The sequence below is a fragment of the Macrotis lagotis genome, chromosome 1 (assembly GCF_037893015.1).
Source record: "Macrotis lagotis isolate mMagLag1 chromosome 1, bilby.v1.9.chrom.fasta, whole genome shotgun sequence".
NCBI lineage: Eukaryota > Metazoa > Chordata > Mammalia > Peramelemorphia > Peramelidae > Macrotis > Macrotis lagotis.
The window spans coordinates 59,661,364-59,674,582 of NC_133658.1; the positions used below are offsets into that span (position 1 = coordinate 59,661,364).

Consider the following 13,219-nt stretch of genomic DNA (forward strand, 5'->3'; position numbering starts at 1 on the left):
ATTAAGAACTGTTAGTGAAGGGGAAGTAACATGCCAAATCCCAAGATTAATTTTATTGGGAATATGTGATTATGTTTTTGACTGAACCAAGTTAAAAACAACCTAGACAGTATGGATCATAGGATTATAATCAGATTTAGAGATAGAAAAAGGCTGAGAAGTCATCTAATCCAATCTTATTCACTTTAGAAATGAGCAAAGTGAGGCAAAGGAAAGGTTAGATAACTAGTCCAGGATCAGAAAGGTGACAGAGCCAGAATTAAAACCCAAATTCCTTTAACTCTGAAGGTCATTTTAAAAATTTAAGACTGAATATATATAGCATTAAAAATTGAATGCTTCCAAATCTAAACATGCAAAACAGAAAAATTATAGTTTATTTCACCTCAAAGGCACCTAATTATGGAAACAATAATTGTAAAAAGTGACAATAATTATTAATTTTTTTAGAAATAAAAAATTAAAATATGACTAGGAATAGGGTTTTACCCCAAGGCCCATAATTCTGTTAGAGGTAAAAAATTCTTACTTTAGCTTCAGAAAACCATCCCTGGCTTTTAAGATTTTTTTAAAGATTTGATTCTAAGAATGTCAATGTACAAACAGTGGGCCCTTCTAAGTTTTACAAGGGCAAAAGGTTCATATATAATGACTGACATTGTGTTAACTTAGAAGTCTAATTCTATTACTGCTTTTACATGAAGAATTTCCTTTTTAACAAAAATACAATATTTAAAAGAATTATCTTTCTTTTTTTTGCATCTGTATGTGCCCTCAAAGAGCATTAAGTTTTAATTTTTTTAAGGTGTTTTTTTTTTTGCAAGGCAAATGGGGTTAAGTGGCTTGCCCAAGGCCACACAGCTAGGTAATTATTGAGTGTCTGAGACCGGATTTGAACCCAGGTAATCCTCTGACTCCAGGGCCAAAGCTTTATCCACTGTACCACCTATCCACCCCAAATTTTAAATTTTTAAAGAAAAAGAAGCCTTGAAAGTGAATTGTGTCATCACTGTGACTATATAAAACCCAAGTTACAATTTTTTTTATATTGGCATTTCTAAAGAAAAAATTACCCCTGGATGAAAATTTTCCCTAGTTTCTCCTATCCAAATGTGACCTGCGATTTTGTTGAAATTCTGAAGAAAATCAATTTAAATTTCTCTTATGTTGGCATTATAAAAGAGGTACTTCTTAAAAGTCAACTATTTACTCCATGAAACTTTCTTACAATTAAAAACAAAACTGGAAATATGCTAATATGATATAGTGCAAATTAGAGAAAGAATATTATATTAAATTATATTAATTCTTGTAACTTAAAGAAACAAGGCTACTTCATTACACCACCATAAAACTGCTAGGCAACAGAAAGGATACTCAATCAAAAACTGGAAAAAGAATTTGTTCTAGTAATAAATGAAACTTTTAAACATTTAACATTGAAGTATAATTATTCCTTTGTGATTAGAAATATATTTCATTAATTTTTATCACATATATAGAAATATTCCATAAATTCCCAGAAAATAGGCAATTTAAAATTGCAATGCTTCAGAATTTCAACAACTTAATTTTGATCCTTCAATTCCAGACTGATCTACAATGTTTCATTTTTATTTATAAAAACTTTATAATGCTTAACCAAAGGTTAATCACAATTGCCCATATTTCACTTTCAGTTGTAATCTTTGTTAACTATACCTGCAATCTTTATGGCTACAGGATCCTCTGAAACTGGAACAAGCCCTTCTTTGACTTCAACCTGTTTTTCAGGGACCAGAGCTGTTGTGGCAGGAGGGGAATATTTAGTTTCAACATAAGCCACAGGTGTGGAAGCAGAGGGCTTAGAATTGTGAAAAAGGCTAGCCCAAGATTTAGCAGGCTGATTAACAGAAACTGATCCTGTAACAGGGGCTGTGACTTCAGCAGTAGGTGAAGCATTGTCATGTTTGGCTGGATCTGAGTCAGTGCTTTCCACAGTGTACAATTCTACCCCATTGGCAGCTGGGCCCTCAACAGAGGATTCAAGTGTTTGTCCATTAGCAACTCCAAGATTTTCAGTAGTACCAGTACAAGGCTGTGCAACAGCTGTCCTTAATGGGCTACCCCTGCCAGCCTCCGAAGGGATGCAAGACTGTTCAAAATTAGTAACATGGCATACCTCAGGCTGCCCTGCAGTCCTGACATTGTCTAGTGCTCTAGGAAAAGAATCATCAGGCACAGTGTCACTGATGAAGTCCACAGAATTTTCAGGGCTATTACAAGTCCTTGGTATAGTTGATGGTGGTATATTTCTCATAAATTCTGTTTCCTCTGTGCTTATATTGTTCAGTACTGATGAATTTGCATGACCATTTACAAGGGCTTCTGTAGGAATATGGTCACCGCCATCTTTCAAATAACTGTAGTATCCAGGTGGCCTTTTTTTCTTCTTTTTACGTTCCCTTTGTCCAAGGCCACCAGAAAGGTTATCATTTTCTATATTTTCAGCTTCAGCATTAGAACCATTATCCAAAGCAAGCATAGGGCTTGTGAACTGGCAGTCGATGGAGTTGTAGTTGGTTTCATTGGGTATGTCATCAAGGTTCTTTTTGGAAGTTGTGCAACCAAGAATAAATTCTGGAGCCTGAGGATTCAGTGTGCTTGAAATACTGTAGTCAGTGTTATTCAGTAAAGATTCATCTTGTTCAATAACTTCAGTAACACCAAACTCAATTCGCTGATACTCTTCCCCTGTTTAAGAGAAAAGATAATAACAACTCTAGTTCAGTTCTATCTTTAAAGAAAAAAATCAAAACTAGTTATCCTTCATATTAAACTTCTTTCCTATCTTTCTTGGTTTATAGTATGTATGCTCTTCTTCTAATTAATAAAAATCTATGGAATCCATCATTACTGCAAGAAATGAATGTTTCACAAAACTAAACAAAATTAATTCTAAAGTATTATGGGTATCATGAAAAGAAAAATCTTATACTTTTATTCTCAATTATCATACTATCATAAATTTATATTTTCAGAAAATATAAAACAAAATGAATTTCCAGTCAAATTAACCAAATGGCATCCTGCTGGTTCCTTACAACATAAATTCAAATGAATTCACATGTTCACTACACTATTCTATGTAATAGTAAAGTGAATTTGGACAATTTATTTTTTAATTAATCACAGTAAATAACTTAGGAAAATTCAAATCACCAACAATAGAAACAAAACAACTCTCCTAATCATAATCAATACTATTTTCTAAATTGTGCCCCAAAAGTTAATTCAAAATTTTAAGAGACAGCCTAGCATTTATAAAATGATTATTTCACAGGTCCAGAGCAAACCTTTTTAAAAATGAAATCAATTTTAAAAGACAAATTTCTGCTAGAACATAAATTGCATACAGAATTCAAAGACCTAATTTTATCACTAAAATTCATCAATGTGGAACTGACTACTACATAGTATTGAGCAAAATTATTCTAAGAGTACCATTTGAGTCACCCAGTCTTCATGCCATGAGATCATCATCTACATATATCTGTACAATTTAGACATTAAAATTTGTAAGATTTGTTCAGCGAGTCTTTATGCTATAAGACCTTTCTTTCAAAACCTATATCCACTCAGTTCACTAATTGAACAAAAATTTCCTCATTTTTTCTCACCCTGAAATATACTAAATTTAAAAGAATAATTTTTTTATTTTCATTAACTGTCATATTTCAGTAACTGTTTCATAAAATGTCACAGTTGCACGTACAAAAATCAAGCTATTAAAATACTTTAACTTTAAGAACTAGCATAATTAATGATGCAAAGTACCATAATTCAGCTTACACCTACCTAAATGTACTTAACCATGATCATCCTCATCCAGGTAGCATGTAAAAGTCATCTACTTAAGAAATATCAACATTCTATTGCCCTTTCACTAATATAAACATGTATGAGAGATGTTAAGCCATAAATGTAACAATATACTTGATGGATTAATTTGAAATTTTTTTGAGTGCCCAACAAAGGCAAATAAAATATTTATATAAATGCTCATAGCTGATAAAATTCACTGTATTATTTTCTTTATTTTTAATACCTCCATCAAACCCAATACCTTTAAAAATTACACAATCAATTCCCTCCCCTCAACCCAGGTATAATGTGAGTCACTGTCAGGCTCCTTCTAGCCTGTAAGGCAGGAGTTCTTCACCCAGGCTCCATGGCTCTCCAAGGGGTCTATCACTCATCAATTTGGGGATGCAGGTGTCAAAAAATGCATCAGTATAATTGGTCTCCTTTGTAAATCTTATAGTTTACATGGGTTTTTACATGATTCTGAAAAGGGGTCCACAACAAAAGATTAAGGACACCTGCTTTAAAGTGATGTCTACTCCTGCATGGATGTGAAATAAGATGAGGAAAATGGTTGATTTAAGTAGACACTTCCTAAGTCAGGTTCCTTTATTTTAAATACTCTCAATATTGAGGTTATCATATAGATAGTATTCAAATAATACCAAAATACCCTAATCAGTCCTCTTTTCCCATAATGGAAAACTGATAAATGTGTGGTGTCTATACCCATATACAAATATGTATGTGAATAAATACATATAAACATACTTCTAAACACTTCATATAAACATGTAGCTCTCAAATGACTACTAAATGACTTAATTTGTATCAACTTCATGAAAAGACAAGGCTATTTCCTAATGGACTACAGTACTGAAAACAGTATTATGTTTTCTAATTTTTTATTGCTGTTCAATCATTCATTTGTGTCCAACTCTTCATGACCCCATGGACCCCACTCCAGCTCCTATCCTCCATACACTTTAAACAAATCTTTTGTAAACCTACAACAAATTCCTCAAATTTAGCATACATAACAATACTTAAATCTAGAAATTGCATAGGTTTGTCTTCCGTATTTCATTTTTAATATTTAATTATGAAAAAAGAAGTGGATAACTAAATTCTATATTTTTCCTAAGTCTACTTATAAAACTACCATAATGTCAAAGGAAATGTGTCTCAGTATGTACTGAGATGTAATCTGTTTATAACAGAGTAAATGCTAAAACATCCAGCCACTAGTTATTTCTCTCCCTAAAACCCCAAATGTACCAAAATAAATATTCATATCTATACATAAACAGCTCAAATATAAAACAAGTCACTCTGATTTCACTGTCAGTGTTCTTCCCTGATGTATCTAGTTTCTTTTTTAAAATGAATACTAAATGAATGACTATTTCAATGAAATCAACTTTTCATTATTGTACCTATAAGTTGACAGTCCACTTTGCTTCCACGCATCTTTGTTTCAACCCATTCCGTGATGTTTCGAGGATGCAATGTTGCATGGACTGAAAAGGATGTACCTGAAGGTATGAAGAATACTACACATTGACAAGATACCCCTTTGAATGGTTATAATGTATCCTGTCAATGCGTTATGGTGTATGCTGCGAATGTATATTAAGAATTAGTATGCGCTGTCATGCAGCTTGAGCAGGATTTGTATTATTCATAAAAGGCAGAAACAGTTCCTTAAGCATGTGTATCCTCAATTTTACAAGTGGCTACTGTGGAGTAAATACAGATGTACAATGTAGTCTGACATTAAGGGAACTTTGTGAACATTTCACTATGCTGGCGCATCATTAAATATTGACTAAGCACTAACAGTGTTTAGATTATTAACATTAGAAGGGAACAAGACACACCTGCCCTGCCTAGTTAGCTTGAATTGCTCATCATGTTTCCACCACAATTGACATACTCAGGCAAACTGAAGGGCAGGAAAGTTAAAACAAAGCCCAATTTTTCAATCAAATATAAAGGAAGGGAAGGAAAGATCAAAAAAAATCTTTTTCTAGAAACATTTTGGGTAAAAGTTAAATGAGCAAACAAGATAGTTAGGCAGTCAGTTTTTTAGAAAATAGAAAAAAAGACATCTCCAGCATTGACAAAAACATTTAAGCTTTAGTGAAGTCAATATTAATGGTTTATCTGGTACTAACTCAATATACCAGGTGCCCCCAAAGCCTCAGTACATTTTAAAATTATTAAAGCTTTTTTTAAAAATATATTTAAGCTACTAAAACTTAAAAATATACAGAGCATTTGAGTACTATGTAAATGTACTATTTCCTTGAGTTCATTGACAATTGGCCCATTACTGTGTAGAGTATGTTAAGAGAACAGAAAAGTCAAATAAACCTCATTATAATACTGCAGGCTCTTAAGAAAGGACAAAAAGAGCTGTATAAAAAGGTCAGTATGGTCTTACATATGGTCCTAAAAAGATGAGTTTTAATCTGTGTAAGAAGCAATGTTTTAGAAAGCAACATGTTGAAATGTACAGGCTAGGGCTTCCCCCCCCCCTTCTTCCCTAAAGCTTGAGATCAAACTTTTTAAAGGCCTCAAAGAATTCCATGTAATTGATGTCATTTTAAATAAAGCAACCATTTATATTTATAGTGAGAGTATAAAAGTACTTGAAAACCTATTTAGCCACATACAGCTTCAAAAGGTGGTGATGTCCAAGCAAGTTATTTTTAAAACCTGATAAGTTTGGTTTTTAGTTAAGCTTTCTCCTTTACCATGTTTTTTGACTATACCCCCAAAAGGTAGGGGGATGAGGTAGGAGATTTAAAAACTAAACAATTAGTCAGAAATCATATTTTAGCAATTTAATGTCTTTTTTTTTTAATTAACAATGGTAGAATGTCTCATAGATTTGTCTTCCTAAAAGTCAAGTAAACATTAATAAAATTTGCTTTTCCTTATCCTTTCATCTGATTCTTCCTTCCTATTAAGGTTGAATGACTTTTAAAGATGAAATCATTTTCAAATATCATTTTAGCCAAGAATTTAACCTGACTTTCAAACATCATTATGAGTTGTATAGTATACATTTAAATTCTTTAATTATGAGAATTCCATGAGTGCAATCTCCTTAAATCTTCGAGGAAATTCCTGGTTGAATTTTTTAAGAGGCCAATAGAAAAGTTAAAAGTGATTCAAACTAAAAATTCTGGAGAAATTAGAACTCTCTGCTAGCCTCAAGAAGAAAATCAGGTCTATATCACCTACTTCATACTGTAATAAAATGGTGTACTAATAAAGTCAACAAGGTGTTCCTATCTCAATATACAAGATCTACGAAATTCAGCTCAAGAAACAAAAGACCCACACTCAAGTGACAAGACAGCAACAAACCCGCAGTTCAACAAGGCACCAAATTTCCCAACATGGCAATAACAGGCTCAGAACGACTTTAATCTTTGACAACAGCCAACCCAAGCTACCACTCACCAGCAATATGAACACATACATGCTCCAAGCCCCTGCACCTGGCAACATCACCATCAATGCAAGAAACCCTGTGGCAAACCTTGGAGAAGAGGAAAGGTGCCAATGAAAGATGATACATACCTGTGACACTGAGAACTGTTAAGGGAAAAAGAAAGAATTAACCACTACATGCCTTATTCTAAAGACAAGTTGTTTTTAAAATGGATCAAACAGTAAGACATCAAATTTGTTCAGGTAAACAGCAACAATAGAATATTAATAAACAATGTAAGAAATATTTCTAAAACAACCTGTCAAACAAGAGAATAGAGTATACAAGAGGGAAAAACTTTGAATGAGTTAAAAGATAAAATATGGAATTAACTTACCATCATGTAATTCCTCTGGGGTTTCAGTGTCACATGAAATTGTTTCATTATATGGTGGAAGCTGGAGACATATTTGGAAAAACATTTTAATACAAGAAATTTCAACACTTTATTATTATTATTTTATCACAATTAGAAAAGCTATGTGGCCTCCCATATACTATGTAACTAGTACAACAATTTAAGAAAGTAATTTTATAGAATACATATAGAATTTTATAGAAAATACATATATATGTACATATATATATATATATATATGCACACACCCACACACATGCCATAACCAACCTACTCTCAGCAGGGCATGCCCTCTGATGTCATTTTTCAATTACAAAGTATTATTCTGAAGCTGAGGCAGTCATACTTTCCTGTCCAAACCTACATCCTCATGACCAAGAGTACAAAGTCAAAGAAGAGCTAGTGAGTAAGAACAGCTAAAAGTAAGAAAAGAAATTTAAATGGCAATCTGGAAGAGGCAATGGAGTGGGGGATATAGGGTTTGGAACTGAACCCATGGGGCTGCTACTAATGTTTGGTTGGGGACAAGTCACAGACTTATAAAATGAGGGTGCTGGAGGCAACTAAGCAATGCTAGGCAATCGAGCACTGGTCCTGAAATCAATTAGACTTGAGTTCAAATCAGCTTGATATTTACTAGCTATGTGACCTTGGGCAAGTCACTACCCCATTGCCCCACAAATTTGCCCCCCAAAAAACAAAATAAAATAAGGGTGTTGACCACTTCTAGAGTCACTTCAGTCCCTTCAGAACAACAGTTACATCCTGGTGGCCTTTTAGGTAAGGAGACTAATGGCTAGATGCACAACCATTCTGAAGAACAGAGTTGCAGTGCCCTAGCTCTCCAGTGAATCACTACATGGAATCTAGGAGGGGAAACCAAGACACATGGTACAGTTTCCTCCCTTCTTCTTCTTCCTCACTGATGAACTGTGTCAGATGTTTTTGTGACTGGTATAGAAGTATGAGGAGCTTTATTTAGATGGTTAGTGTCTAAGGTAAAAACTAATGAAGAAAAATCTCCCCACATAGTGCCTGTTACATATCCTTTGAATGTTTTACCCTTCTTTACCTTACCTTTAGAATCCTCCTCTTTCTCTTACAATTTTCTACATGAAGTCTTTCTTGATCCCCCTAATTCCTAGTTTCTTCAAAACTATCTTGTATTTACTTTTATTTATATATGAATGTACATATATTTTTGGTCTTCCAATTTCAAAAAATTTCTGCTCATGGTTATCTTAACTGTGGATGTTAAGTCAATGACAGTATGTTCAGTAAATACAACTATTTCCTGCTGAAATACAGAGCAAATCATTTAATAAATATGTATAAACTTAAATATGTGAGGTAAAATCTTAACCAACCAAAATCTTTGAGAAATTAATGTCCTGTATAATTATAATCAATAGCAAACTGATGATCAATAAATATACGATTATATTTCAAATGTGTAAATCTTTCTGTGTGAAGGTTCATTTATATACACAATTTAAACTTCCTTGACTCAATTTCCTGACATCTCTCTAGGGTATTACCATCATCACCATTTGCAGAAGACTGTAGATTGTGGAAGATGATCATACTTGGGGGGGCTTTACTAAGAACCTGGACTAAATTGAAAGTATACTGATATCCAGATATTCCACCAAATCTTGATATTAGTTTATCTAGGGATTTCTTTGTTACCTCTTAAAATAGAAAAAAAAGAATACTACTGAATATATGTCTATGTCTATCTGTGTAAACAAACAAATGTGAGTACACATACAACACAAACATTCCCACGTCTTGTCCTCTTTTGGTCCCAAACCAGTTCATGTGATTTCTATTCAACAAATGAAATTTCTTTGGGAAAAAGAAGCGCGCGGGGGGGGAACGACACAACACTAATAGGATGCATTGGTCTTCTAAAAGTCAGAAAAAAAAATTATCCATGCTCACTCTGTGACTATACATGTTACACATATAAATTCCATTGATAGAATATACTGAGTATTATGTTCATTATGATTCTGTTCAATTTTCCTTCTTTTAATCCAAATTTCATCCACTTTTATCTTTAGAAAATAAACTACTTGCTCATACGTTTATACAATAAAGTAAAAACTGAAAATGAGCTCATTAAACATGTTTTATATACCAAATAAAGATCTTACCTCAACAGAAGAACGAGGAGTCACAAAAAACTGATTGAACTCATCAGGAGTAAAATCTCCAAAAACATACTGAGGAGGGAAAAAAAACACTGATTACATAAAATGTAAAAGTTAAAATATTAGTAAATTCACTAAATGTTTTTAACAATTCTCAAGAACTGTTACCAAAGTATATATTTTAATTTAATGAATCCATTTCAGCAGACCAAACCATGGAAAGTTCTAAGAACTAGGATTTATTATAGGCACTGAGCAGCTTAATTCTCCCAATCTAAAAACATCAATAGTAATACTAAAAAATTAAATGAGACATTCAAAACTGAAGCCTACTTAAAACAATACTGAAAACATACTAAAACTATACATAAAAAAAATTCACTAAATCTATCTCCAGCTAAAGACTTTTGTAGCCTATCCATTTCTGATTCTCTTCTCTACTTTTCTGGTTCTCCATATTTCCCTTTGTCTCCAATTTTTTTCTACCAGATGACATTTACTTTGTCACTGCATCCTAAGGACCATGGAACTTGTGATTTACAGCTGAAACCTTCCATAAATATTGTCTCTCCAATTACTATGTGAGTTCCCTGAGAACAAGGACTATCTTTTCTATTTGCATCCCCAGCAGTTGCTGTATTGACCAAAAGCACTTATTAGATATTTTATTTATTTGATCGTTCTTAAGGAAGCAATGGAATCTTCCAATAAGACACAAATCTGATGTCTGAAGAGTAGCTTGATATATATATATATATATGTATATATATATATATACATATATATATAATTTTAAAAATAAAAGCATCTATAAATAAAAGTGTGTTTATGTATATTAAAACAGAAGTGTGTAACTTGTTTATCAATGGATGGATGACTGGGGTGTTTCTGTAATTAACATTTCTAGTGTCAGAAAAATCTCAAATTACTGAAAGTTCCAGGCCAGAAGAAACCTATCAATATTTACAGATTTGTATATAAATAAATAAAACCCCAGAAGAAGATTTTGCTTATGTATCAAAAAAAAAAGGTAGTGTGACAGTAGATAAGAGTAATGAAGATTTTATGTTCATATCCTGCCTTAGAAACTTACTATTTCACCAAAGGCAGGTCACTTAACCTTGATAAGCATGTTTAAAGAGTTTCCATAATGATAAAAACCACAGGACTTTAATGAATAAAAACTATAATGAAATGTAACTGACAAAAAGAAAAAAATGTTTTTGAAATAGCTCTAAAAAATATATTTAGTATCAAACACAGACCAAGTGGCCTACCTATCACAGACTATCTCCTAAAGTCAATATAGATCAAGCTGTCTTAATGTTAATGACACTACATGCTTTACTGAAAAAATTAAAATTGAAAGGTTACTCTACCCACATGAAAATAAACAAGTAATTGGTCGTTAATCTCTACTGCCCACAAACTGACCATGACAATTACTGTGATTCAGGTTACAATTTAAGATTCATTTGTTCTTCACTAGATCATTATTCAATATCCCTATGATTTGAGAAAACAAGGTAAAAATTCAAAAGTTTATAAATGGTTCACAACAAATTCAGACAAACAGCAAATGCTTATGTTTTATAACTAGACATACCAAGTTGACCAAGCTGAAGGGAGTTCAAATTTTGTCAGCTTTATCATCAACCAAAAACAAAAACAAAAACACATAATTTGGTGAAGAGTCAGAAAATATATTGTAGAAACTTCAGGAAAGGGCATTTTCTACTAAAATTATTATTAAGTATACTAAAAGAAATAATGATTGCAGATGAAAGTAATTAAAAGTTATTAATACTAATTTACTGACCAAACCAAGTCACAATAATATAGTTAATATAGGATAAAAATGTCCCTTCAATACAAACTAATACTGCATTCTCTCAAAATCATTCTCTTAAACCTTAAGAAAAATACAAGTCATTTAGAAAATCACCTACTTAGAAGAGGAAAAGTTGACTGACTCCCCAACTTTGTACTGACCTGATAGGTGCAGTCAGACACTAGGCCTCTCCAAATGAGAATCTAATTAATTACCTAACACATCTGAACTCAAGACTTCCTGATACTCCAGTTCAACATGCCTCAGGGAATTGATATAAATCATTTGGCAAACCTTAACATGCTACATCAATGCTATTCTTCACAAAGTTTAAAGTAGTGTGACCCTGATCACTGAATGAAATGTAGATGAGGTAGAGAGGTTCAGCAAGATTGGATAAAGATGGGACAGCTATGTGGAGCAGTGGATAGAGCACTGGCCCTGGAGTCAGGAGGACCTGAGTTCAAATCAGACCTCAGACACTTAATAATTACCTAGCTGTGTGGCCTTGGGCAAGCCACTTATAACCCCATTGCCTTGCAAAAATCAAAACAAAACAAAACAAAACAAAAAACCCCTAAGACTGGATAAAGACCACTGTTAGAACTACCAAAAAGGGAGGAGAATGGAATCTGCCATCTCTAAGCCAGGGACCTTGACTCTCCCTTCAGCTAAAACTCCCTATTCCTTCAAAATGTATTGGCTTCCTCTTCTGGACTCACTTCAGATCAATCCTTTCACCTGTTTCTTGGCATTTAAGCTCCCAAGCCCCAACTCCTCTACCAAATGCTGTATCTATGATACCAAAACGAAGGGAATGACCATTTATATAATGATTACTACATGCTAGACAATGTGCTAAGCTCTTTTCAAATATTATCTCCTTTAATTCTGTTAAAAATCCTGCCAATTTAAGTTGAACAAAGTGAAGTAGATAAACTTTAGAGACATGCCCAGGGGCACATAGCTAATCAAGATTTGATGTTAAGGTTTGAAATCAGGATTCCAGGTCCAGTGCTCCACGCACAACACCGGGTGTGTGTGTGTGTGGGGGGGGGGGGGGGGGGGGGGTTTTCTTTACTAGGTAACTTCACTGATTGTGACTATGCTCTCATCCTTAATTCTCCTCTATATCCTCCAAATCATATCTGGTGAAAAAATCCTACTGATTCCCTTTTCATTGATGTCTCTTTTATCCATCTTTTCCTTTCCATTCTCACTATCACCCAAATTCAGGTTCCCCTCTCCAGATATTCCCTCTTCCATTTTTCAATCTGTGTTATCCATGACTTCCAAAAATCTTCTGAAAGTGTTCAGCAAAAGTTATTCCCTTCAAAAATGTTCAATGGATCATCAATGTATATCTAACTCTTAATCTGGTATTCAAGACTATGCACTCTACACTCTCAACCTCCCCTACACAAAGTTATTTAATAATAATGTTTGACAATTTTCAAAGAAGACCATGATAGGAGTTGATGCCATGTCAAGTACAAGTCATGTGCTTGGATATGAGTGGGGAGGGG

At 33.4% G+C, this 13,219-nt stretch overlaps 1 protein-coding gene across 4 annotated transcripts in view; it reads right to left on the reverse strand.

Moving 5' to 3' along the window:
* USP10 (ubiquitin specific peptidase 10) overlaps positions 1-13,219 on the reverse strand; it is an 85,632-nt gene that overhangs the window by 33,861 nt on the left and 38,552 nt on the right. The window contains exons 2-6 of one of the 4 annotated variants that reach the window (XM_074201909.1): positions 9,866-9,934; positions 7,686-7,746; positions 7,438-7,452; positions 5,280-5,378; positions 1,702-2,733 (exon numbers count right to left, since the gene is read on the reverse strand). In XM_074201909.1, coding sequence (XP_074058010.1) covers positions 1,702-2,733; positions 5,280-5,378; positions 7,438-7,452; positions 7,686-7,746; positions 9,866-9,934 — 1,276 coding nt within the window. The remainder of the gene's footprint in view (positions 1-1,701; positions 2,734-5,279; positions 5,379-7,437; positions 7,453-7,685; positions 7,747-9,865; positions 9,935-13,219) is intronic. The other 3 variants (XM_074201913.1, XM_074201918.1, XM_074201922.1) reach the window with 3 other exon arrangements.